The sequence below is a fragment of the Erythrolamprus reginae genome, chromosome 5, assembly GCF_031021105.1.
Source record: "Erythrolamprus reginae isolate rEryReg1 chromosome 5, rEryReg1.hap1, whole genome shotgun sequence".
NCBI lineage: Eukaryota > Metazoa > Chordata > Lepidosauria > Squamata > Dipsadidae > Erythrolamprus > Erythrolamprus reginae.
The window spans coordinates 107003041-107028971 of record NC_091954.1 but is presented as its reverse complement, the minus strand read 5'-3'; the positions used below and the strand labels follow the sequence as shown (position 1 = coordinate 107028971).

The window sequence follows — 25931 nt, the reverse complement described above, 5'->3', positions numbered from 1 at the left end:
TCTTCATAGCATTTAGACTTATATACCGCTTCATTGTGCTTTTACAGCCCTCTCTAAGTGGTTTACAGAATCAGCATATTGCCCCCAACAATCTGGGTCCACATTTTACCCACCTCGGAAGGATGGAAGGCTAAGTCAACTTTGATCCCATCAGGATCGAACTCTAGGCTGTGGGCAGAGTTAAGCTTGCTGTTTATATGGTGACACCCCAATTATACCAAGTTTCTCCGAAAATAAACCTATCTTATATTACTACTACTACTTCCTCTTCTTCTTTCTCCTCTTCCTCTTCTTTTTCCTCCTGCTACTCTTCTTCCTCTTCCCCTTCTTCCTCCTCCTCCTCTTCGTCTTCTCCTCCCTCCTCTTCCCCTTCTTCCTCCTGCTACTCTTCTTCCTCCTCCTCTTCCCCTTCTTCTTCCTCCTCCTCCTCCTCCCCTTTCCCTTTCCTGTATACAAAATACTGGGATCCAGTCCTGGGAATTTCTCGGCACCCTGAGCGTTGTAAATAAACCAGCGCGCCCGGAAGGCTCTCCATGCTGGGGGGAAAGCCCCACACCGGCGGATTCGTCGGCGCTTGGAAGATCCACGCGCTCCAGGAGGGACGTGGCAGGGCCATTTTCATTTATTTATTTTTCTCTCCCTTTCCCACCCGTTCGAGCTCGGCTCTGTCATCACTTCCGGCAGCTGTTGGCATCTATTTCCGGTTCTGCTGCCCCCTCCCCCGGTCTCAGCCGGCCGCTCTCTCTCTCTCTCCTCGGCTACACGGGCAGCAACGGAGCTTGGCGAGAATGAGAAGGAAGAGCCCGAGGCGCCGCTGAGCCTCTTGCAACGGAGCGCGCTGCGAGGAAGAGGCGAGAGAGAGAGAGAGACTCGGATGCCCACGCCGGCGCCTCCCTCCCCGACGTCAGCTCGCAGAAAGCCGGTAGGTCCGCGCCGGGTTTTCCGTCTCGCGTGGGAGAGCCGCCAGCCGGCATCCTTATTTATTTGCGGGGGACACACGACGCCGCGGGAATGGTCGGCAAAGGAAGCGGAGGTGCCGATTCTGCTTTTTTATTTCCTTCCTTTCGCGGTTCGGGGCTTTGCCGCGCACCCCTCCCGTTTGCAGCTGTTGTTGTTGTTCCGCCCGGGGCTGGATTGTGGGTGGGGTGGGTGGGTCGAGAAGGCGAAGGAGGAAGGAAACTCATGACGGGAGTGATGGTTGGTAGCATCAATTCCTTGGCGATTTAGCCAACGGTTCTGTAGAGCAGTGTTTCCCAACCTTGGCAACTTGATGATATTTGGACTTCAACTCCCAGAATTCCCCAGCCAGCGAATGCTGGCTGGGGAATTCTGGGAGTTGAAGTCCAAATATCATCAAGTTGCTAAGGTTGGGAAACGCTGCTGTAGAGGTTCTCAGCCAAGCCAGATCATGGTTGTCCCAAAGATGCATTTTTCGGACAGCCATGACAATCATGGGCATAGGGTGAGGTATCCACGGGTCCTTGGAAGAAGCCGATTTTAGGACCTCAGCAGTCAGGGTTCAGGCCCAGATACAGCACGGAAGCTGCTTTGGGCGCATTGATGGATGATCTCTGGCGGGCCCGGAAAGGGTTATTATTATTGTTGTTGTTGTTATTGTTAACGTTGTTGTTATTGTTAACATTGATGTTGTTGTTATTGTTAACATTGTTGTTGTTGTTGTTATTGTTAATGTTGTTGTTGTTGTTATTATTATTTGTATGCTGCCCCTCTCCGCAAATTCGGAGTGGCTATTTTATCCTCTGACCTGGTGCTTCTTGATCTCTCAGCAGTTTTCGATACCATCGACCATGGTATTCTTCTGCGCTGGCTGGAGAGGTTGGGAGTGGGCGGCACTGTTTTTTTAATTTATTTGTCAAACAATTATACGGTGGCAATTTGTACATATAAGACCTTAGATAAGTAATGATAAAAAGTAACAAAAGAAGACAATAGGACAGGGATGGTAGGCACAGTGATGCGCTTATGTAAGCCCCTTACAGACCTCTTAGAAAGGGGGAGAGGTCAATTGTAGATAGTCTAAGGTTAAAGGTTTTGGGGTTAGGAGTAGAAACCACAGAGTCAGGTAGTGCATTCCAGGCGTTGATTACTCTGTTGCTGAAGTCGTATTTTTTGCAGTCACGTTTGACATTTACTTTAAATCTATTTTGTGCTTGTGTGTTGTTGCGGTTGAAGGTGAAGTAGTCATTAACAGGTAGGACATTATGGTATATGATCATCTGGGGGGAGTTGATTCCAGAGGGCCAGGGCCACCACAGAGAAAGCTCTTCCCCTGGGTCCTTCCCCTGGGACATTGTTTAGTCGACGGGACCCGGAGAAGGCCAACTCTGTGGGACCTTATCGACGGCTGGGATTTGTGTGGCAGAAGGCGGTCCCATAGGTATTCTGGTCCGATGCCATGTAGGCTTTATAGGTCATTACCAGCACTTTGAATTGTGACCGGAAACTAACCAGTGCAGGAAACCAGTGTATTAGGTCGGCAAGTGTTGTATTGCCTGGGTCCAAATCGATGGTGAGACCACTTTTGGAGTATTGTGTACAGTTCTGGTCACCGCCCCTCAAGAAGTATATAATGGAAATGGAAAAGGTGCAAAACAGGGCAACAAGAATAATCAAGGCAATGGAGCACCTCCCTTAGGAAAGCAGGTTGCAACACCTTGGTTTCTTCAGCCTTGAAAGACGGCGTTTAAGGGGTGTACATAAAAGAAAAGATACATTCGTCAAGAATCATGAGGTACAACACTTAATGATTGTCATAGGGGTCAAAAAAGCAATGAGGGAACAATCAATATTAATAAAAATCTTAAGGATACAAACAACAAGTTACAGTCATACAGTCATAAGTTATTATTATTTATTATTATTATGCTATTATATATTATATAACATATTATATAATAATAATAATAATAATACCGTGTTTCCCCGAAAGTAAGACAGTATCTTACTTTCTTTTTATCCCCAAAAGCCCCACTATGTCTTACTTTCGGGGTATGTTTTATATTGGAAAAAAATTGTCGAATTTTTTGTTTTAACCATAAAATTAACATTTAGACGCAGTGACGTATGGAGGGGGGGCGGTGCGGAAGTGGGCAGGAGGCGGCGCTCATTAAGATCAGAGGGAGGTGGCAGACGCGGCGACGTATGGAGAGGGGGACGGCGCAGGCGTGGGCAGGAGGCGGCGCTCATTTGGATCAGATGGAGGCGGCAGACGTGGTGACGTATGGAGGGGGGGCGGCGTGGAAGTGGGCAGGAGGCAGTGCTCATTAAGATCAGAGGGAGGTGGCAGACGCGGCGACGTATGGAGAGGGGGACGGTGCGGACGTGGGCAGGAGGCGACGCGCATCTAGATGAGAGGGAGGCGGCAATACCCCCGTGTTTCCCCGAAAGTAAGACATATGTCTTACTTTCGGGGTACGGCTTATATTAGCCGACCCCCCTGAAACCCCCGATACGTCTTACAATCGGGGGTGTCTTACTATCGGGGAAACAGGGTAATAATTTAATAATTTATTAGAGTTGTATGCCACCCCCTCCGAAGACTCGAAGAATAATCAATTGCAAAATAATAATAATAATAATAATAATAATAACAACAACAACAACAACAACAACAACAACATATAATAATATAGAAGGGTGGCATAGAAATCTAATAAATAAATATTATAATATAATATAATATTTATTTAATTGGACTTGGACTTGGGGATTATTCTTGTTATAATATATATATTACATAGCAATGTCGGCTGGCTCTCTACATGGGGCTACCTTTGAAGAGTGTTTGGAAACTTCAAATTGTCCAAAGTGCAGCCGCGCAAGCGGTTATGGGTCTTCCATGGCATGTCCATATTTCATCATCACTCCGCGGACTGTATTGGCTGCTGATTGGTTTTTGGACTCAATTCAAAGTGTTGGTTATGACCTATAAAGCCTCTACATGGCATAAGACCAGACTATCTCTGAGACCACCTTCTGCCGCACGAATCCCAGCAACCGGTGAGGTCCCACAGAGTTGGTCTCCTTGGGTTCCCATCGACCAAACAACGTCGGCTGGTGGGACCTAGGGGGCCCTGGCCCTCTGGAATCAGCTCCCCTTGGAGATTCGCACTGCCCCCACCCTCCTTGCCTTCTGAAAGAGTTTAAAAACTCATCTTTGCCATCAGGCCTGGGGACATTAAACCTTCCTCTGTCCAACGAATATCGTTAGTGTGATTATTGTGTGAATGAGAATGAATGTTTTGAAATTAGAATTTTAAGAATTCTTTTTTAGCATATTGAAAGTGAACACAAGAACAAGGGGACACAATCTGAAGTTAGTTGGGGGAAAGATCAAAAGCAACATGAGAAAATATTATTTTACTGAAAGAGTAGTAGATCCTTGGAACAAACTTCCAGCAGACGTGGTTGGTAAATCCACAGTAACTGAATTTAAACATGCCTGGGATAAACATATATCCATTGCAAGATGAAATACAGGAAATAGTATAAGGGCAGACTAGATGGACCATGAGGTCTTTTTCTGCTGTCAGACTTCTATGTTTCTATGTTTAATTGGATAAACTATTGTTGTGAGCCGCCCCGAGACCAAGTCCAATTAAATAAATATTATAATGTTATGTTATATTATATTATCATATTTATTTATTAGATTTATATGACACCCATCTATAGTATTATATGTTGTTGTTGTTGTTGTTGTTGTTGTTATTATTATTATTATTATTATTATTATTATTATTATTATTTTGCAAGCCACCCTGAATCTGTTGGAGGAGGGAGGCCTTGAAATACAAACAAAGAAACAAACTCTATTTTCACATTTTTTTGTTTGAGGCCCTTGTTTGAATTTAATTTTCTTTCTTGCTTTTCAGTCGAGATCCGAAGCCGCCTTTGGGTTCCGAAGAAAGAATGCTAGAAAGTCCGTCGGCCAATGATTCTTCTGCAGCACGCTGCGTTTCCGCCTCTTCCTCTTCCTGAAACGCCCCCATCTCTTCCTATGTCAGTGGCCACCAGGCCTACAGCCACCTTGCGACTTTCTCCACCAAGACCGCTGGGACCGGGGCCTTCATTGCAACTTGCACAAGATGAGGAACTCACCGCGAAGGGGGAACAGGACCCCTTACTGGAGGAACTCTGCAAGCCATTGTGCTGTAGGCTTTGCAACGTCACCCTGAACTCTGCCCAACAAGCCCAAGCGCACTACCAGGTGAGGATGCCAGGCCTGCATGTCCTAACCGCCGTGGAACTCTTTCGGCGGGAGTTGAGTTTTACAACCAAAAAAAGTTGCCCCTTGTTTTTCAAGATGATATACACAGGGTGCGTTCCAAAAGTAATGCAATTTTTTAATAAAAGTAATTTATTGAACAGATTTGCACAAAAACCTAAAATTCTTCAAAGTACTGTCCTTGGGCCTCTGCACATTTTTTCCAGCGACTCTGCCATGACCGGTACATGCCCTGGAAGGCGTCTTCGGGGACCTATCGCAAGGTCTTCGTCACGGCTGATTGGATCTCTTCTATGGACGAAAAATGGGTTCTTTTCAGGGCTGGGAACAAAAAGAAGTCTGACTATAGGGAAGGTGGGGCAGTGTTGGCACCTGGTGTTTGGCTAGGAACTCGTGGACTCGTAGAGTGTTGTGGCAAGGCGCGTTCTTCATCCATAGAAGAGATCCAATAAGCCGTGATGAAGACGTTGTGAGAGGTAACCGAAGACTCCTTCCGGCCGGTCAGAGCCCTCCCCGCCTCCCCCTCCTGGCCATTGCCCGTTTGATGGAGCCTGACACCTCCCCACAGCGCTTCAGGATCCTGGCCGGCAGCTTTAAGCGGGCAATGGCCAGGAGGGGGAGGCAGGGAGGGCTCTGGCCGGGCGGTCGTCCCTTCAGCGCACAAGATGGCCACGACCCCCCCCCGCCACCACCGCCGTTGCCCCATCCCGGCGACCTCAACCCCTGACATGATCGCATGCGCGGTGGTGAAAGAAATTAAAGGAGGAGGTGTGACTGCGGTGTCCAAGCCTTTTCCGTAAGAAATAAAAGGAGACAGGCGGCCATGGGCTGCTTTTGCGGAAGACGGGAGGGCGTGGCCAGAGGGGTTGGAGTTGGGGTTCAGCGAACTTACCCGAACTCTGCCGCCAAGTTCGGTCGAACTCGCCGAACCTGAACTTCGATGGGTTCGCCCAACACTACTTATAACTTAAATCTCAGTGTGTCTTATACACCGGTGCATCTTATAATCCGAAATATACAGTATGTTTCAGTTTTCCGCAAAACTGCCCATTAGCGAACAATGGGTTCACTTAATGATCATTTGTCTTACAATAGCCATGTTTACTTAATCACTGCCACAAAAAAATATCATAAAATTTAGTTGGTCATGTGACTGACTCAATTTAGGATTGTCATAACATGACTGTAACAGGCAGAGTCCATTATGGCTGTAAATTGAGGACTACCTGTACTGGGCACAGTGTTGGGGTGCCACCTTTAGGAAGCACCTGGTATTGAACTAAAAAACTGAATTATAAATCAGGAGTTGGGGTTCATAATATACCTTTGCCATAAGTGTGCAGTATAGAGATTGTAAATGAAACATCTCTTTTTCAACAAAAAAAGCCTGTTATTTTTTCCTGTGGCTTATTTATATAAATAAAAATGTAAATGTTTGTTTGTTAATGATCTAAAATCTCTGAAAATTCATCACCAATTGGTTTGAAAATTGCTCTAAAAATATCTTTGACTACAAACCGTGGTGTTTGACTCCTAACTATTGCATACTTGGGTGGAACCAAGAACCCGAAGCCACAGCAACGTGTGGCCAGGAACGCTAGTGTTTTATAAGATAGTTTCAAAATGGTTTCTCTTTTGAAAAACAAAGTACAGTGTTCCCTCTATTTTTGCAGGTTCGAACTTCGGGAAAAGTCTATACCACGGTTTGGCAAAAATATTAATTAAAAAATACTTCTCGGGTTTTTTCCCTATACCACGATTTTTCCCACCCGATGACGTCATATGTCATCGCCAAAGTTTCGTCTGCCTTTAATAAATATTTTTTTAATAAACTTTAATAAATTTATTTATTTTAATAAATAAACATGGTCTGAATGGTTGCTAAGAGAATGAAAAATTGTAATTTAGGGGTTTAAAGCGTTAAGGGAAGGCTTGTGATACTGTTCATAGCCAAAAATAGTGTATTTACATCCGCATCTCTACTTTGCGGAAATTCGACTTTCGCGGGCGGTCTCGGAACGCATCCCCCGCGAAAAGTGAGGGAACACTGTATAACTAGTTGGAATGGATCCTGACCAACGTCAAGAAAGAATAATAGACCAAATGAAGTAAAAATCGGAGTCTTGAATTCTATGCAATTTTTTAGTGATCAGCCTAGAAATCCAGTAATCTCGTAAAAAAAGGACAGGATATTCCTGCAAAATAATATTAAGGATAAAAGCTTACTTTGATTGTAAGACAGAACACAGCCATGTACGGTGGTACCTCTACCTAAGAATGCCTCTACTTACAAACCTTTCTAGATAAGAACCGGGTGTTCAAGATTTTTTTGCCTCTGCTCAAGAACCATTTTTCACTTACAAACCTGAGCCTCCGAAACTGTAACCGGAAAAGGCAGGGAGAAGCCTCTGTGGATCCTCTCCAGGAATCTCCTGGGAAGAAACAGGGATGGAAAAGGAAGAGAGAAGCCTCCGTGAGGCCTCTCTAGGAATCTCCTGGGAGGAAACAGGACCAGAAAAGGCAGAGAGAAGCCTCCGTGGGGCCTCTCTAGGAATCTCCTGGGAAGAAACAGGGATGGAAAAGGAAGAGAGAAGCCTCCGTGGGGCCTCTCTAGGAATCTCCTGGGAGGAAACAGGACCAGAAAAGGCAGAGAGAAGCCTCCGTGGGGCCTCTCTAGGAATCTCCTGGGAGGGAACAGGGCCGGAAAAGGCAGGGAGAAGCCTCCATGGGGCCTCTGTAGGAATCTCCTAGGAGGAAACGAGTTAGGTTTGTAAGTAGAGGTACCACTGTATCTATATTCTACCAATTATAATCCTAGCCAGGCGGGGATTGATGCTGCCCCCTCTACAGATGTGCTGTGCGCATAGCTCCAAGTGTACAACGGGCACACCCATGGGTCCCAGCGAGATTTTGCTTCTGTGCATGCACAGGAAGCAAAATCTTGTTGGGATATGCGTGCGCCATCAGGACACCCAGAGCAGCGTGTACAGTTCTATTTTTACTACCGGTGCGGCATCCTCAAATGTAGTGGGGGGCGCCCGCTGTACACTTGCAGCTGCCCCCCAGTCACAGGTTGATAAAAAAAATAAAAATCTTTTTTATCTTTTATCTTTTTGCTTGTATCTTTGAACTTTGATTGCTTTTATACGATTGGATAGCTTATTAATCACCTTTACTACCACTAAGTGTTGTATTTTTTTTTCTTGATGAATGTACTGTATTTTTATTTTCCTTAATTACTCTGAGAGCATATACAACAAAGTGTATATGCACATTGGCCAATAAAGAATTCTGTTCTGTTCTATTCCATTCCATTCCAAACCATTCTATTCTTTTTTAAAAAATAATAGTTTTTATTAGTATATAAACTTTAAAAACAAAATACAAAATAAGAGGGGGGAAAAACACCACAACAAAAAAGAAAAAAAAACAGAAAAAAGACATACAGAAAAGTGGAAAAGAAAACCATTATAAAAAACATATCAAAGCCATTAACATAACAAATATACATAGATATCCATTTATCCTATTATGGTACGCATATCCATTCCTATTCTATGCTTTAAGATTTCCTTTGTGACCTTTATTATTCAATTTACATCAATTGGAAGTTTAAATATAACACCAATTTGATATTGATATTGTAAATTATTGTATTCCTTATTATGTTTAAAAATATCCCTTCGATTTTCATACATCATTTTGTTTCCTTTTGTCAAGCCACTCATATAGTAGGTTCCAAGTTTTGTAGTACAGTAATACCTCGTCTTACAAGCTTAATTGGTTCCGGAAGGAGGTTCGTAAGGTGAAAAGTTCGTAAGACGAATCAACGTTTCCCATAGGAAACAATGTAAAAGTGATTAATGCGTGCAAGGGGGGGGGGGAATCACAAAATGGCGCTCCGCCGGGCGCCGCTGCCCGGCTGTCACCTTTTAAAACAGCCAGGGGGCTTCTCGGCATTCTCCTGAACCCGAACTTTTGCCGAACTTTTCGGGTTTGGGTTCGGGAAGCCGCCGAGAAGCGCCGCCACCCGCCTGTCACCTTCTGAAACAGCCGGGGGGGGCTTCTCGGCGTTCTCCCAAACGCCGAACCCGGAAAGTTCAGCAAAAGTTCGGGTTCGGGAGAACGCTGAGAAGCCCCCCGGCTGTTTTAAAAGGTGACAGCCGGGCGGCGGCGCCCAGTGGAGTGCCATTTTGCAATCTGCGGTGGGTTTGTAAGTCGAAAAAAGTTCGTAAGAAGAGGCAAAAAATTTCCGAACCCCGGGTTCGTATCTTGAAATGTTCATCTCAAGAGGGGTTCGGATCACGAGGTACCACTGTACTCCGAATCTTCTTTTACTTTTAATTCAATGGTCATTTTGTCCATTTCAACAAATTCCAAGATCTTTTTAATTATTATGTTTTCGGTTGGTACCCCTCCTTGTTTCCAGTATTGAATTATTGTTATTCTAACCGTGAAAAATTAGATAATGATATTTTATCTTTATGTTACTGCCTAGCATTCCCAGTAAATATGTTTCTGATTTTTCTTGAACTCTTTGTTTCTTTATTTCTTCTAGCCAATTTTTAATTTTATACCATAGTTTTTGGATTACTGGACAGTTCCACCACATGTGATAATAATCTAGAATTCTATTCTATTCTATTCTATTTCTAAAATAGAGGTAAAATTTTTGAAATTATGCTGGTGTTTTTTTTCTGCCGTCCTAGTCTGATTGCAAAGAAACCAGCTTCACTTTCTGTTCAAGTGCTATTTGAGACTGAATGACCCATTGGAACTCTACTTCTGTGTGTATGTGTTCAAACCTCTTTCGTAGGGAGCAGTTTCAGGCATTCTCTGGGGTGAAAAAGGGCCCTTCAACCCCTGCAAGACTTCCCCCTTTTTAACACCAAATCTACCCCTCCTGGAACCCCGTGGGAAAAAAACCCAGAAAAGGAAGCGATGAAGATTTAACTCCAGCACTTAGTATTGACAAAAGCTTAAAGAAGGAATGGTGGTAGGTCACCGATGGCTTTGCTGCACTTTTATGCTAGGCTAATAACAGAAATTTGGTTTTCCAGGGTAAAAACCACAGTAAAAAACTTCGGAACTACTATGCTGCCAACAGCTGCCCAGCTCCTGCCCGAGTGAGTAACTCTCTTGAGCCAGCTACTCAACCGACGGTGTCTCTTGCAACCCAGGTAAGGATGTATAAAGGTAAAGGTTCCCCCACATACGTATGCTAGTCGTTCCCGGCTCTAGGGGGCGGTGGTCATCTCAGTTTCAAAGCCGAAGAGCCAGCGCTGTCCAAAGATGTCTTCGTGGTCATGTGGCCGACTCAATGTCAAAGGCGCATAGAGCGCTGTTACCTTCCCACCAAAGGTGTCCCCATTTTTCTACTTGCATTTTTTTTACGTGCTTTCAAACTGGTAGGTTGGCAAAAGCTGGGACAAATAACGGGAGCTCACGGCACTAGGGATTTGAACCGCTGAACTGCCGACTTTTCTATCGTCAAGCTCAGCATCTTATCCACTGGGCTACTGGGTCCCAAGGATGTATAGCAGTGCTGAATTAATGAATTAGTGTGTGCTTCCAGAAGAGAAAGGATGTTGCCTATTAAAGAATGTCCGAGTCTTTGGAGAGGGTGGCATACAAGTCTGCTATGTTATTATTATTATTATTATTATTATTATTATTATTATTATTATTATGTCAATACAACACAGCAAACGAGATCACTATGCTGGATTTCATATTTCATCACCAGTCGGGTGCTTCCCAAGCACCTAGGACTGCATGATGTAGCGGCGAATTATGTTTGCCGATCCCAGTAAAGCGGCCTTTTGCAATTGACAGATGGAGATTTTGTCAATTCCGATGGTTTTCAAATGTCCGCTGAGATCCTTTGGCACTGCGCCCAGCGTGCCAAGTGCCACTGGGACCACTTTCACTGGCTTATGCCAGAGTCGTTGCAGCTCAATTTTTAGATCTTCGTATTTCACTAATTTCTCTAGCTACTTCTCCTCAATTCTGCTGTCTCCTGGGATTGCGATGTCGATGATCCATACTTTCTTTTTCTCCACAATCACAATGTCTGGTGTGTTATGCTTCAGAATTCGGTCAGTCTGAAGTCGGAAGTCCCACAGTAGTTTTGCTTGCTCATTTTCGACCACTTTTTCAGGCTTATGATACCACCAATTCTTTGCCACTGGTAAATGGTAGTTCCGGCACAAGTTCCAGTGGATCATCTGTGCCACAGCATCATGTCTATGCTTGTAGTCAGTCTGTGCAATCTTTTTGCAGCAGCTGAGTATGTGATCAATTGTTTCATCTTATTTATTATTATTATTATTATTATTATTATTATTATTATAATCTATGTTTTAATTCTGTTTTCTTACAAACCGCTAATAATAATAACAACAACAACAGCAACAACTACAACAACAACAGAGTTGAAAGGGACCTTGGAGGTCTTCTAGTCCAACCCCTTGCTTAGGCAGGAAACCCTACACTACTTCAGACAAATGATTATCCAACATTTGCCTAAAAACTTCACAACTTCTGGAGGCAAGCTGTTCCACTGATTAACTGTTCTGACTGTTAGGAAATGTTCTCCTTGGTTCTAAGTTACTTCTCTCCTTGTTTAGTTCCCATCCATAGCTTCTTGTTCTACCCTCAGCTGCTTTGGAGACCCACCAAAAATCGACGAAATCACATGCGCGTATGTGCAGAAGCCAGATGTCACATGGGCATGTGCGCCCGCCCACCAGTCATGCGGAGCTACGTGTGCAGCTCCATTTTCGCTACCACTCTATAGAGTAGCCCTTACTAGCTGCAACACATTACTGGCTAAACATAGAAACATAGAAGACATAGAAGACTGACAACAGAAAAAGACCTCATGATCCATCTAGTCTGCCCTTATACTTTTTCATGTTGCTTTTGATCTTTCCCCCAACTAACTTCAGATTATGCCCACTTGTTCTTGTGTTCACTTTCCTATTAAAAACACTTCCCTCCTGAACCTTGTTTAACCCTTTGACATATTTAAATGTTTCAATCAGGTCCCCCCTTTTCCTTCTGTCCTCCAGACTATACAGATTGAGTTCATTAAGTCTTTCCTGATACGTTTTATGCTTAAGACCTTCCACCATTCTTGTAGCCCGTCTTTGGACCCGTTCAATTTTGTCAATATCTTTTTGTAGGTGAGGTCTCCAGAACTGAACACAGTATTCCAAATGTGGTCTCACCAGTGCTCTATATAGCGGGATCACAATCTCCTTCTTCCTGCTTGTTATACCTCTAGCTATGCAGCCAAGCCCCCTACTTGCTTTTCCTACCGCCCGACCACACTGCTCACCCATTTTGAGACTGTCAGAAATCACTACCCCAAGTCCTTCTCTTCTGAAGTTTTTGCTAACACAGAACTCCCAATACAATACACTCAGATTGAGGATTCCTTTTCCCCAAGTGCATTATTTTACATTTGGAAACATTAAACTGCAGTTTCCATTGCTTTGACCATTTATCTAGTAAAATAGATGAAAAACGGTTGCAGGACCTGGGTATCTAGTTTAATGAAAAGAAGGACCAGGGGAGACATACCGTATTTTTCGCTCTATAAGACGCACCTGCTGATAAGACGCACCTAGATTTTAGAGGAGGAAAATAGAAAAAAAATATTTTGAACCAAAAAGGGGAGAGGAAGGAGTGAAAGAAGGGAGTGAGGGAGGAAAGAAGGGAGGAAGGAAAAGGAAAGCAAGAAATGGAGGGAGGAAAGGAAGGAAGGAAAGAAAGAAAGAAAGAAAGAAAGAAAGAAAGAAAGGGGGAAGGGACAGGAACAGAGGAAGGAAGCAAGGAAACTTATGAAAGGAGAGAGTAAGAGAGGAAGGACTGAAGGGAGGGAGGGAGGGAAGAAGGTAGGAAGGAGAAAGAAAAGAAGAAATAGAGGAAGGGAAGGGAAGGTAAAAGAGAGAAAGAAAAAGAGCAAGAAAGAAAGCAAGAAAGAGAGAAAGAAAGAAAATGAAAGAGAAATAAAAATAGAGAGGGGGAATGAAAGAAATGGAAGGAGGGAAGGAAGGAGAGAAAGCAAGAGAAAGAAAGAAAGCAAGAGAAAGAAAAAAGAATAAGAGAGCAAGAGAGAAAAAGAAAGAAAGAGAGAAAGAAAGAAAGAAAGAAAGAAAGAAAGAAAGAAAGGCAACTTCAAAGAAAGGCTCACTGAGCATCTCTCACTCTCTCTCTCTTTCTATCCCTCTTTCTTTCTCTTCCTTTCTCTCTCTCCTCTTCCTTTATTTCCTCTCTCTCCCTCCCTCTCTCTTTCTCTCCCCCCTCTCTCCCCCTTTCCCTCTCTCTTTCTCTCTCTCCCTCTCTTGCTATCTCTCCCCCCTCTCCCACTCTCTTTCTCCATCCCCCTCTCTTTCTCTCTCTCCCCCTCTCTCTTTCTCTCTCTCTCCCCCTCTTTCTCTCTCTTCTTCTCACTTTCTCTCTCTTGTTTTCTTTCTGTCTCTTTCTGTCCCGGGCTCTCAGCAAGGGGGTTGCAGGAGAGGCGGGGCCGGCGAAGGTGATATTCAATGTCGGGGGCGCTCAGGCGGTTGTGCGCGCTCCCTATCTCCCTGCTAGCCCACTCGGAATATTCAAAATAAGAAAAACCTTCGCCGGCAAAGGCTTTTCTTATTTTGAATATTCCGAGTGGGCTAGCAGGGAGATAGGGAGCACGCGCAACCGCCCGGGCGCCCCCGACATTGAAGACCTCCGCTGAGAAAAACCTTTGCCGGCATTTCCTCTCGGCGTCAAGGAGGCGCAGCGACGGGCGGAGAGAGGGAAGGAGGGGCAGCGGCATCCCTCCTGGCCTTGGTGGGCCGCCCGACCCTCCCCACCTCCTGCAAATGCGGCGGGCGGCGGGGGGAGAGCGAGGAGCCGGTTCTGGCGGGCGCGGGGCTTGGCTGGCTGGCTGGCGGGGGGAGCGCCGCTGGTGGTGCGGAGGGAGACCCTCCTCCGGGAGGGAGGGGGCCAGGCAGCAGCTAGCCAGCCAGCCGGCGGGATGGCGCTTCCGAGTTCGCAGCCTCCCCTCCCCCTCCCTGCCTGCATCTTCGCTCCATAAGACGGGGCTGATTTTTCTTCCTACTTTGGGAGGAAAAAAACTGCGTCTTATGGAGCGAAAAATACGGTAATAGAGGTCTTTCCAATATCTCAGGGGCTGCCACAAAGAAGAGGGAGTCATCCTATTCTCCAAAGTACCTGAGGGTAGAGCAAAAGCAATGGGTGGAAACTAATCAAGGAGAGAAGCAACTTAGAACTAAGGAGAAAATTCCTGACAGTCAGAACAATCCAACACTAGAAATTTTAAAGAACATGTTGGATAAACTAGAAGACCTCCAATGTCCCTTCCAACTCTGTTATTCTATTTTATTTATCTGTTACAGATAATCTTCAACATATAACCCAGTGTTTCCCAAACTTGGCAACTTGAAGATATTTGGACTTCAACTCCCAGAATTCCCCAGACAAATATCTTCAAGTCTCCAAGTTTGGGAAACACTGCCCTAGAGCCTGGAGAGAGTGAAAATGTCCGCCCCCACCCCCTTGAGGTTCTCCGGAAGCCAAAAACACCTTCCCAAAGCCTCAGTGCGAGCCAAAAATCAGCTGCCCAGCGCATACATGCACACTGGAGCTAAGCTAGGGTAATGGCTTGCGTGCCGGCAGATATGGCTCCGCGTGCTACTTGTGACACGCATGCCACAGGGTCGCCATCACGGTCCTAAGACATATTCCGATGTCTCTATGAGCCTGAAAGGATTGGGGAATTACAAAATAAATGATCCTGTGTATTCTAGAAGAAACACAGAGAAAAATGGCTTTCTTATATCTCTTTCAGTGTAGTTTCAGATCCTTTAATTAAGGGAATTAATTATATCCCCTCAATTCAAGTGTAAATTCATAACCGTGGCCACTGGGGGGAGGCAGCTTCTTAGATTAAAAAAAGAACTTTAAAAATCTAAAATGTCTTTTTGTAATACTTACCCCCACAAAACTAAATGTGCTATGTTGGGATTAATTTCCAGTGAAGTCATCTACGATACTATGATTTTACAAAGTAGTTTGAAAAGGAGACTCATAAAAAATGTACTAATAAGTTTAACAGTGAATTAGTTAATATTTTAGCTTAAAGACTGTTGGGCAAATAATGAATAGGAAAAGGAAAATTTAAAAATGGTAAATTCATTAAGAAAATAGACTCTAAATGTACTAAGAATAAACTTTGACGTTGACCGGCTGCTGAGATGCAGAATTTTGGGAGTAATTCACAAAAACAGTAACACACAATTGTAATCCTTTAAATATAAGCCAGAAAGAAGATTAACTACTTAAAATATGTTTTTATCGGGTGACGGCACCAACTTTAAAAATATCAAATGAAAATAAGGGTAATGAACAATAGGAAATAATAAAAGGCCTAAGATAGTTTGAACAAATATGGAGTGCAAAGGACTGTCCTGCGATGGATTTACAACTGGTTGTAGAATTCTGTCTGGATAAAACTTGTAAATAGTTCTATATTATCCTGGATGAAAATGTCAGATGGGGATCCTTTGTTAGAAATGACCTTGAGAACGAAGGGAACAGATGCTTACCACATTTACAGATGTCACCAAGTTTGTTGAATTGCTGAATATTGAAGAGTATAAAATCACAATTCAAAATGACCTCGGCTGGCTTGAGTATGGGGCCAGATATAACAAGATGATGTTCGTCTATCACAAGTATGTGATCCTGTTTCTGGATAAAAAGATCTGGCTTGATGACATTGCTTTTGAAAAAGATCTGAGAGTTCTAAGAGACCATCGTCTGAACGTGGATGTGTAAAATGCTACAAGGACTATAAAAAGGCTATTTAATATCTACATGAAACCACTGGGTGAGATCATCCAAGGGCATGGGGTGAGGTATCATCAATATGCCAATACCCAGTTATACATCTCCACCCCATGTCCAGCCAACGAAGCAGTGGAAGTGATGTGCCGGTGCCTGGAGGATGTTGGGGCCTGGATGAGTGTCAACAAACTCAAACTCAACCCAGAGAAGACGGAGTGGCTGTGGGTCTTGCCTCCCAAGGACAATTCCATCTGTCCGTCCATTACCCTGGGGGGAGAATCACTGCCCCCCTCAGAGAAGGTTCGCAACTTGGGCGTCCTCCTCGATCCACAGCTCACATTAGAGAAACATCTTTCAACTGTGGCGAGGGGGGCGTTCGCCCAGGTTCGCCTTGTACACCAGTTGCGACCCTACTTGGACCGGGAGTCACTGCTCACAGTCACTCATGCCCTCATCACCTCGAGGCTTGACTACTGTGACCCCCCTCTACATGGGGCTACCTTTGAAAAATGTTCGGAAACTCCAGATCGTGCAGAATGCAGCTGCGAGAGCAATCATGGACTTCCTAAGTATGCCCATGTTACACCAACACTCCGCAGTCTGCATTGGTTGCCGATCAGTTTCCGATCACAATTCAAAGTGTTGGTTATGACCTATAAAGCCCTTCATGGCACCGGACCAGATTATCTCAGGGACCACCTTCTGCCGCACGAATCCCAGCGACCAGTTAGGTCCCACAGAGTGGATCTTCTCCGGGTCCCGTCAACTAAACAATGTCGCTTGGCGGGACCCAGGGGAAGAGCCTTCTATGTGGTGGCCCTGGCCCTCTGGAACCAACTTCCCCCAGATATTAGAATTGCCCCCACCCTCCTTGCCTTTTGCAAGCTACTTAAAACCCACCTCTGCCGTCAGGCATGGGGGAACTGAGATTCTCTTTCCCCCTAGGCCTTTACAATTCTATGCATGGTATGTATGTATGTATGTTTGGTTTTTATATTAATGGGTTTTTAAATCATTTTTAGTATTAGATTACTATTGTACACTGTTTTATTGTTACTCTTAGCCGCTCCGAGTCTCCGGAGAGGGGCGACATACAAATCCAATAAATAGATAGATAGATAGACAGACAGACAGACAGACAGACAGACAGACAGACAGACAGACAGACAGACAGACAGACAAACAAACAGGCCAATGCAATCATGCCCTGAATTGCATTATGCCAGGAGTGTCGGGATCAAATTTCATTGAGGGCTGCATCAGGATTGTTTTTGACCTTCGTGAGATGGGGTGGGTGTGGCCAGCTCAACATCACTCGTTTCGGGGGGGGGGGGTGCCTATGGCGGCCTGAGTGCTCTGTCAACAAAAATTGGTACTTGAGCTCCATTTTTGCTGCGACGGTCTCCTGCAACCCTCTGCCAATGAAAATGGAGCTGGGGAATGGCCGTCGTGAGCTCCGTTTTTAGCTTTGGTGGCCTCCTGCAACCCTCTTCCAGTGAAAATGGTGCTCGAGAGGGCCACACTTAGTTCTCCCAAGCTCCATTTTCACTGGCAGGCACTGCAGGTTGGTCCTTGCTGTTTCCAGGGAGTTCCCATGGGCCAGATCTAAGCACCTGGGGGCGGGATCTTCTCCTGAACCTTGAGTTTAAGATCATGATCTTGATATTTGGAAATCAATGTGCTAAAAGCTATAGAGGAACTTAAAGGGGGGAAAGGCATTGCCTTAATGACGCTAGTGGTTTGAGCGCAAGCACAGCATGGCAGGATGGCTCCTGATAATTCCCGATGATAAGAGCTGTTAAAATCAGAGGGGTCCAATCTTGGCAACTTTTAAGAACTGTGGACTTCAACTCCCAGGGAGTTAAAATCTAAAGGTCTTAAAGTTGCCAAAATTTGACTCCCCCTGTGTTAAACAATGGAATAGTGTCCTCCGAGCTCTGTTGGCTTTCCAGTTGGTGGATTTCTGCACTCCAGAAATCTGGATCAAACAAACACTGATGGTGAACCAATGGCAGGAATGCCACAGGTGGCATGCGGAGCCATATCTGCTGGCACGCGAATCGTTGCCCTTAGCTCAGCTCCAACGTGCATGTGTGTGCCAGCCAGCTGATTTTTGGCTCACACAGAGGCTCTGGGAGGGCATTTTTGGCCTCCAGAGGGCCTCCGCGGGGATGGCGGAGGTTGTTTTTACCTTACCCTGGCTCCAGGGAAACCTTTGGAGCTGGGGAGGGTGAAGCACGAGACTACTGGGCCCACCGTTCCCAGCCTCCGGAGGGCCTCCTGGGGTCGGGGAAAGCTCTCTTTGCCTTCCCCAGGCATTGAATTATGTGTGTGGGCACTCACATATGCATGATAGTACGCACACATGCTCTTTTGGCACCCAAGGAAAAAAAGGTTCACCATCACCTTGCCTTCAATTCACACTGAAAATAGTCTTTAAACACTAAATGAGTTTCTCGGTAGAAAATTGAGGATTGGGGCACAAGGGCAAAATAAAATACCTTTCAGCTGTCACTCACTGCATTTCATTAAGGTGGAGACATCTAAAGTCTTTCGGACTGCTTATGGAGTCATTTAGGAAAATATGACAAAAAGCAAACCTGGAACACCAAAATGTATGCAAAAATGTATAATAATATAAAACCGGATTGTTGGAAATGTAAAAGTTAAAGAAGGAACTTTTTATCACATGTGGTGGCAATGTAGTAAGGCGGAGAAGTACAGTAGTACCTCTAGATACGAGCTGCTCCACATGCGAGTATTCCAACTTACGAGCTACGAGGGGAGAGAAATTTCTGTTCCAGACCTGAGCTCAAATTCGGGATACGAGCCGAGCGTCCACTTGGTGGCGCAAGAATCCTTGCTTCTGCTTATCTCGGAGGGGAAAAACAAAGTCTAAAGCCATTTGTTTCAGATACGAGTTGTTCGACATACAAGCTCCCTTCTGGAACGAATTAAACTCGTATCTAGAGGTACTACTGTATTGGGAATGGATAAGGAGATGGCTACAAGAAATTACAGGAGAACAAAAATGAATGAATGAATGAAGAAATAAATAAATACTAAAAAAAAGAAAATACATTTCAGCTGTCACTCACTGCATTTCACTTAAGGTGAAGACAACAAAAGTCTATCGGACTACTTATGGAGTCATATAGGCAAATATGACAAAAATCAAACCTGTAACACCAAGTTCCAAGATACTGTATTGACACTTTATTCAGAACTTTTGTCTGGAATGCAAAACAACCACTTTGATATATCTGAATCTATTTTCCTGTTTTGCCCAGGGATCCTCCCCAAAACCTGGAGCGCGAGTGATCTTGGCTACGGAGAACGATTATTGCAAACTGTGCGATGCGTCGTTTTCTTCACCAGCGGTGGCCCAGGCTCATTACCAGGGCAAGAATCACGCCAAGAGGCTGCGCCTGGCCGAGGCCCAGAACAACTCGCTCTTGTATGTATTATTGAAACGCTCGCCGGGCGGTAACAGTGCCAGCCAAAGTTCCGCTAAGTTTTCCTGCTGGTGCCTGTAAAATCTTCCTCATTTCTCTGAAATTGATTTGTGTTTTCGTATCGTCAATAACAGAGAGACGCCTGAAGTGGCCGGCAAAAGGAAAGCGCGAAAAGAAGGGAACGATTTCAAGATGATGCAGAACAGAAGGAATGTTTATGCTGTGCAAAACAACACAGGTACTGTCAAGAGCGGCAATAGAAGGGATGAAATATAGAACCAGTAGCAGAAATTTTGAGTAGTTCGGAGAACCGGTAGTGGAAATTTTGGTTGGCCCCAGAGTAGGGTAGGAATGGAGATTTTACAATATCCTTCCCCCAGAAGTGGGGTGGGGATGGAGATTTTGCAGTATCCTTCCCCTAGAGTGGAGCAGGAATGGAGATTTTGCAGTATCCTTCCCCTAGAGTGGAGCAGGAATGGAGATTTTGCAGTATCCTTCCCCTAGAGTGGAGCAGGAATGGAGATTTTGCAGTATCCTTCCCCTAGAGTGGAGCGGGAATGGAGATTTTGCAATATCCTTCCCCCAGGAGTGGGGTGGGAATGGGGATTGTGTATTATCCTTCTTCCAGGAATGGAGCGAGAATGGAGATTTTGCCATATCCTTCCCCCAGGAGTGTGGTGGGAATGGGGATTTTGTATTTTATAGTTAGAGAATTTTATATTAGAGAACCATCTTTTAGCTGTGGCGAGGGGGGCGTTTGCCCGGGTTCGCCTGGTGCACCATTTGCGGCCCTACCTGGACCGGGAGTCACTACTCACAGTCACTCATGCCCTCATCACTTCGAGGTTCGACTACCGTAATGCTCTCTACATGGGGCTACCTTTGAAAAGTTTTCGGAAACTTCAAATCGTGCAGAATGCAGCTGCGAGAGCAATCATGGGATTCCCTAGGTATGCCCATATTACACTAACACTCCGCAGTCTGCATTGGTAGCCGATCAGTTTCCGGTCACAATTCAAAGTGTCGGTTATGACCTATAAAACCCTTCATGGCATCGAACCAGAATATCTCCGGGACCGCCTTCTGCTGCATGAATCCCAGCGACCGGTTAGGTCCCACAGAGTTGGCCTTCTCCGGGTCCCTTCGACGAAACAGTGTCATCTGGTGGGGCCCAGGGGAAGAGCCTTCTCTGTGGCAGCCCCGACCCTCTGGAATCAATTCCCCCTGGAGATTAGGATTGCCCCCATCCTTCTTGCCTTTCGCAAACTCCTTAAAACCTCTGTGGTCAGGCATGGGGAAATTGATTCCTCTGGGCTGTTTCCGTTTTATATATGGTTTGTCCGAAATGTACAACTGTTTTTTATTAATATTAAGGGGTTTTAAATTGTTTTTAACTATTGGTTTTGGACTGTTTTCTTGTTGTGAGCCGCTCCGAGTCTTTGGAGAGGGGCGGCATACAAATCTAATAAATAATAATAATAATAATAATAATAATAATAATAATAATAATAATAATAATAATAATAATAGAATCCTTCCCCAAGGAGTGGGTTGGGAATGGGAATAGTTAAAAAAATTAAATTTCACCACTGGGCAAGAGCCCTTGGTTTCCTCCATGCCATTCCACAACAATTTGGTGGGATTTGGTGGCTTGTTTTTTGGTTTTGGCTTAAATGGAGTAACATTTAAAAAGCAAAACTTTATCTCACTCTTAAGACAGAGGTCTCTAAAGTCTGCAACTTTAAGACTTGTGGACTTCAACTTCTTGAATTCCTCAGCCAGCCATGAGTTGAAGTCCACAAGTCTTAAAGTTGTCAGGTTTGAAGGGCTCTGTTCTGAAGCCACGTTTCAGCCCTAGTTGCTTTCCTTTTAAAAAAAAGTTTGCAGAACTGAATATCAACAATTCCACTTATCCTACTCCCTGAAGGTCCTCTGGAATCCATGCGCTCTTCCACATAAAGCTCTCATGTTGTGCAACTCTCTCTCCCCCTCCCAAGTCCATCTCCTTTCTTAGTGCTGTAGCTTATGTCTTCTTAATACGGGTGGGCTTGGATTGATGAGCACAATCGATATTTCTCTCTCACGCTCTGCATCAGCTGGCAACGCCACTGTCCCAGGGTACCAAGAAGGGCCTGGTTCATCCTCCTCAGAATCTATCATTACCAGAGGTGGACGAGGAGCACTCACAACTCCTTGAGTCTCAGGAATGAATGAACGAATGAATGAATAAACAAATAAATAAATTGAAGACAATATGCTGGTTCTCCTGAGTTGTTGATGTGCTTTGACGGTGGAACCAGCTGAGTTCTGGTAGATGTCACCTCCTCGGGAAATTCTTCCTGGTTGTCTGTATCCCAAGAATGTCTTGCTTGCTTGCTTTCCTCCAGGCCCTTATTTCAACCCACGTTCCCGTCAGCGGATACCTCGTGACCTCGCCATGTGTGTCACCCCCAGCGGCCAGTTCTACTGCTCCATGTGCAACGCCGGGGCCAGTGAAGAAGTGGAGTTCCGGCAGCATTTGGAGAGCAAGCAACACAAGAGCAAAGTCTCCGAACAGCGATATAAGAACGAGATGGAGAACCTGGGCTACGTCCAATGAGACTTGGGTCCCCCGATAGCCGCTCTTCTTCTTCTATTTTTTGGAGGGGGACTTTTCCCTACGTAGGGAGCAGCTTCTTGCTTGCTTGCCTGCCACTGCCCTGCGTTTGTGCTTCTGTGCCTTAGGAGGCCTGCTCCCCAGCTCTCTCCGTGCTTTCTCGAAAACCCGCAAACCTATCCGTGAAGTCAAGTGAATTCCGCTCAGAAGACAAGAGGAGCGGGGCCACGCTCCCATTTGGCAGGAATGCGTGTCACAGGATATTGGATGTTGACATGTCCGGTCCATTAGCTGCCTTCGAAGGAGAACCTGCCCCTTTTTCATTGGTTCCCCTACCTTTCCCCTCGCATGAGTGAACTTTGCTTGAGAAGGTAGTGTGAAGGGTTCACCCAACCCCTCTCTCTTTTTGTTCGGCTGTGCATTGTGCCACTTTTGCATATGGTGACTTGGTGAAACAAATGACAAAGGGTCAGCTTAAGGGGGTCACCTGTCCTTCCTGGTTAAATCCCACAATCTCCAGCAGTTTAGAGGGAACAGAGCACTAAGGGGCTGCCCGAGGCTAACGGTGCAGTCCCTGCAGAGGGCTTGGCCGCATCCAGCACGCGGCTGTGTGCTCCCCCTGTGCAAGATTCTGCGCATGCGCAGAAGCCAAATGTTGTGTGAGGACACGGGCAAGAGTAAGAGTAAGATTTTTAGTATTGGATTATTATTATATGCTGTTTTATTACTGTTGTTAGCCGCCCCGAGTCTGCGGAGAGGGGCAGCATATAAATCCAATAAATAAATAAAATAAATAAATAAATAAATTTCAGCGATTTTTGCCGATATTTTTGCTTCAGCGCATGCGCAGGAGCAAAAAATTGGCGAAAATGGCTGAAATCTCGCTCACACGAGCGTCCTCATGCAAGATTTGTCTTTGGGCGCATGTGCAGAAGCCAAATCTTGGGGGTGGGATGTGCGGGCCTGCTAGGGGTGCGCAGCTGCGCACGCGTCCCAAAATTTGCTCCCATTCTGTAGTGTGGTGTGCACCGGTAGAAGCCCGTCACTGGAGTAGAGACAGGAGAGGCCCCTGTGGCTAGTCAGAATGATAAGAACTGGGCGAATTGAAACAGTAGGGACTCAGCTGCTATTAAAAAGCAAGCAGGGGGGAAAAAAGAAAAAGAAAATTGCATTTTTAATAGGAAAGCGAACACAAGAACAAGGGGGCACAATCTGAGGTCAGTTGGGAGAAAGATCAGAAGCAACGTGGGAAAATATTACGTTACTGAAAGAGTAGTAGATGCTTGGAACAAACTTCCAGCAGACCTGGTTGGTAAAAATCCAGAGTAACTGAATTTAAACACGCCTGGTTTTGAACATAGATCCATCCTAAGATAAAATACAGGAAACAGTATAAGGGCAGACTAGATGGGCCATGAGGTCTTTTTCTGCCGTCAGTCTTTTATGTTTCTATGAAAAACATGCACTGACTGACTGCTTGAGTGAGTCTTGGAAAGAGAGAGCATCGGGGTTTAAATCCTTTGGAAATCAATGTCTTTTTTTTTTTTAGGCCCATCCAGAAGCCAAGAGAAAGATGTGTCGTTTTAATAAATAGCAAAGGGATGCTATGCCCTGGCGAGGCACTGCCCTGGCTTCAATTCAATAGCATCCGGTTCCTCTACATCAGGGGTGTCAAACTCAAGGGTTGCGGGCAGGGAGTGGGGTAGCGAAAATGGAGCTCCACCCCAGAGCACCCAATTTGCCCCGAAAGATGTTGAAAGCAAATGCAGGGCGTCCTGCATAAGCCATGCCCACAGTGTGGTAGTAAAAAATTGGGTAGCCCTTCATCGGAGGAGGGCCAGATCCGGCCCATGGGGTGCTTAGATCTGACCCCAGGGGACCGCCCTGGAAACAGTGAAGGCCAGGCCTGTGGGTGCTTCTGCCAGCGAAAATAGAGCGCTGAAAGGCCGCATGCCTTTTGCAACCCTGGCCGAGGGCTACAGGAGGCCGTCGGAGCAGAAAACGGAGCCCAGGAGCCTGTTTTCTCAGGTCGCCACAGGCATCTTCGACATTAGTGATGTAGAGCTGGCCGCGCCCTCCCCATCCACACCTGTCCACACCTGAGATCAAACACAATCCTGATGTGGCCCTCAATGAAAATCAAGCTGAACAGCCCTGCTTGAGTTGCTGCAGCTCTTTGCAAATATAATAATTTATTATTATTTGGGAGGGAAGATCCAGTGCTGGGTTTGAAACCTTAATTCGAAGTACAGTAGTACCTCTAGATACGAGTTTAATTCGTTCCAGAAGGGAGCTTGTATGTTGAACAACTCGTATCTGGAACAAATGGCTTTAGACTTTGTTTTTCCCCTCCGAGATAACCAGAAGCAAGGATTCTTGCGCCACCTAGTGGACACTCGGCTCGTATCCCGAATTTGAGCTCAGGTCTGGAACAGAAATTTCTCTCCCCTCGTGGCTCGTATCTTGGAATACTCGAATGTGGAGCAGTTCGTATCTAGAGGTACTAATGTACGCTTGGGTGCAAGTACGTTAGAATGAGTAAAAGAATTTCCTTTCCCTTAAAATTGGGGGCTTCTTTATCTGTTAGAATTGCCTCTAAGATGAGGTTGACTTGAACGAAATAGGAAAAGCAGTTCTCCAATTATTTTGAAATAGCTGGTGTCTTTTCCCATCCTCATACTTTCTACCATTAATCGGTTGTGGTTGTTTTTTTTTTTTAAAAAAAAGCTTCCCATTTTGGGCAGAACAGCCACAATCAGTCCTGGCATTCTTGATTTGAGAACAACAATCTGAAAATGATTTCTTTTTGTTTGTACTTTCCTGTATTGTTCCGGTCAGATCTAGCGATGGAGACTAGTAGCCTCCAAACGTCTAGAATTCTGCTTTCTGAGACAACCGCTTCCTTTAAAGCAGGGGTCTCTACCCTTGGCGACTTTAAGACTTGTGGACTTCAACTCCCAGAGTTCCTCAGCCAGCTAAGCCACAAGTCTTAAAAGTTGCCATGGTTGGAGATCCCTGCTTTAAAGCACATCCTAGACCAGGGCCGGGCAGGTATGGCTCCTTTATGACCTTTGCTCAGGAATTCTGGGAGTTGAAGTCCAGAGGTCGCAAAGCCGCCATAGTTGTGGGCAATCCTGCCAATCTTAGACAAATGCATAGCTACTATGCATGAATATGTATGCTGTCTTTGTGAACTTCTATCCCAAATCTAGTGAAACTGTTCTCATTAGAAGTCACTGTTTTTTCTCTGATAGGTTGACCACGTAGAGATAGTCACCAACTTCTACCTTGGGCATGTTTGCAGGAATCCTATTTCCTCGCAATCTTAACTGTTAAAGAATTGGTTTCTATCTCTTTTTAATATGCTCTCGTGGTGTTCGGGTGTGCAAGAATGCAGCATTCCACCACCACACCAACGTGATGCATAGCTCTCTTCCTCATGGGTACGTTTGGTTTTAAACCTTTCGTTTGTAACCTTCTAAGCTTTGGGAAAGTTGCCTTTCTGTTCTCCTAATCTTGGTCTTTAGCGATAGATGTTACAGCTCTCCACCCTAGCCCTGTGTTATCCAGGTGGGTTGGGTTTCAGTCCACTATCACATACGAGAGTTGTAAACCTGGCACATCTGAAGGCGCTAACAAGGGTTTAATCCTTTGCTAAATTCAATCCTATAGCTAGAAGTTTCATTAACAAGTGGGAGAAAAAGACTAGGTAAAGGACATACCCATGCAAAAATAATAATATCTTTGTAATAATTATATATATATATATATATATATT

At 45.1% G+C, this 25931-nt stretch overlaps 1 protein-coding gene across 2 annotated transcripts; it reads left to right on the top strand.

Moving 5' to 3' along the window:
* Positions 1–671: 671 nt before the first annotated feature.
* Positions 672–23319, top strand: ZMAT3 (zinc finger matrin-type 3). 2 transcript variants are annotated; one of them, XM_070753659.1, is made up of 6 exons: positions 672–922; positions 4896–5230; positions 10309–10428; positions 19393–19559; positions 19692–19795; positions 21945–23319. In XM_070753659.1, the coding sequence occupies exons 2-6, from the start codon at positions 4955–4957 to the stop codon at positions 22154–22156; spliced, it is 879 nt and encodes a 292-aa protein (XP_070609760.1). In that variant the 5' UTR covers positions 672–922; positions 4896–4954; the 3' UTR covers positions 22157–23319. The 2 variants fall into 2 exon arrangements, with proteins under 2 accessions (XP_070609760.1, XP_070609761.1); XM_070753660.1 differs by lacking the exon at positions 21945–23319 and adding an exon at positions 21654–21767 and having other exon boundaries at positions 727–922.
* The last annotated feature ends 2612 nt before the right edge of the window (positions 23320–25931 follow it).

Bases quoted from the DNA above. Each gene is read 5' to 3' on its own strand.
- ZMAT3 (XM_070753659.1), top strand. From the start codon at position 4,955: ATGATTCTTCTGCAGCACGCTGCGTTTCCGCCTCTTCCTCTTCCTGAA. The intron at 10,429-19,392 runs GTAAGGATGTAT...TGTTTTGCCCAG, and splicing joins CGGTGTCTCTTGCAACCCAG to GGATCCTCCCCAAAACCTGG. The intron at 19,560-19,691 runs GTATGTATTATT...CGTCAATAACAG, and splicing joins GCCCAGAACAACTCGCTCTT to AGAGACGCCTGAAGTGGCCG.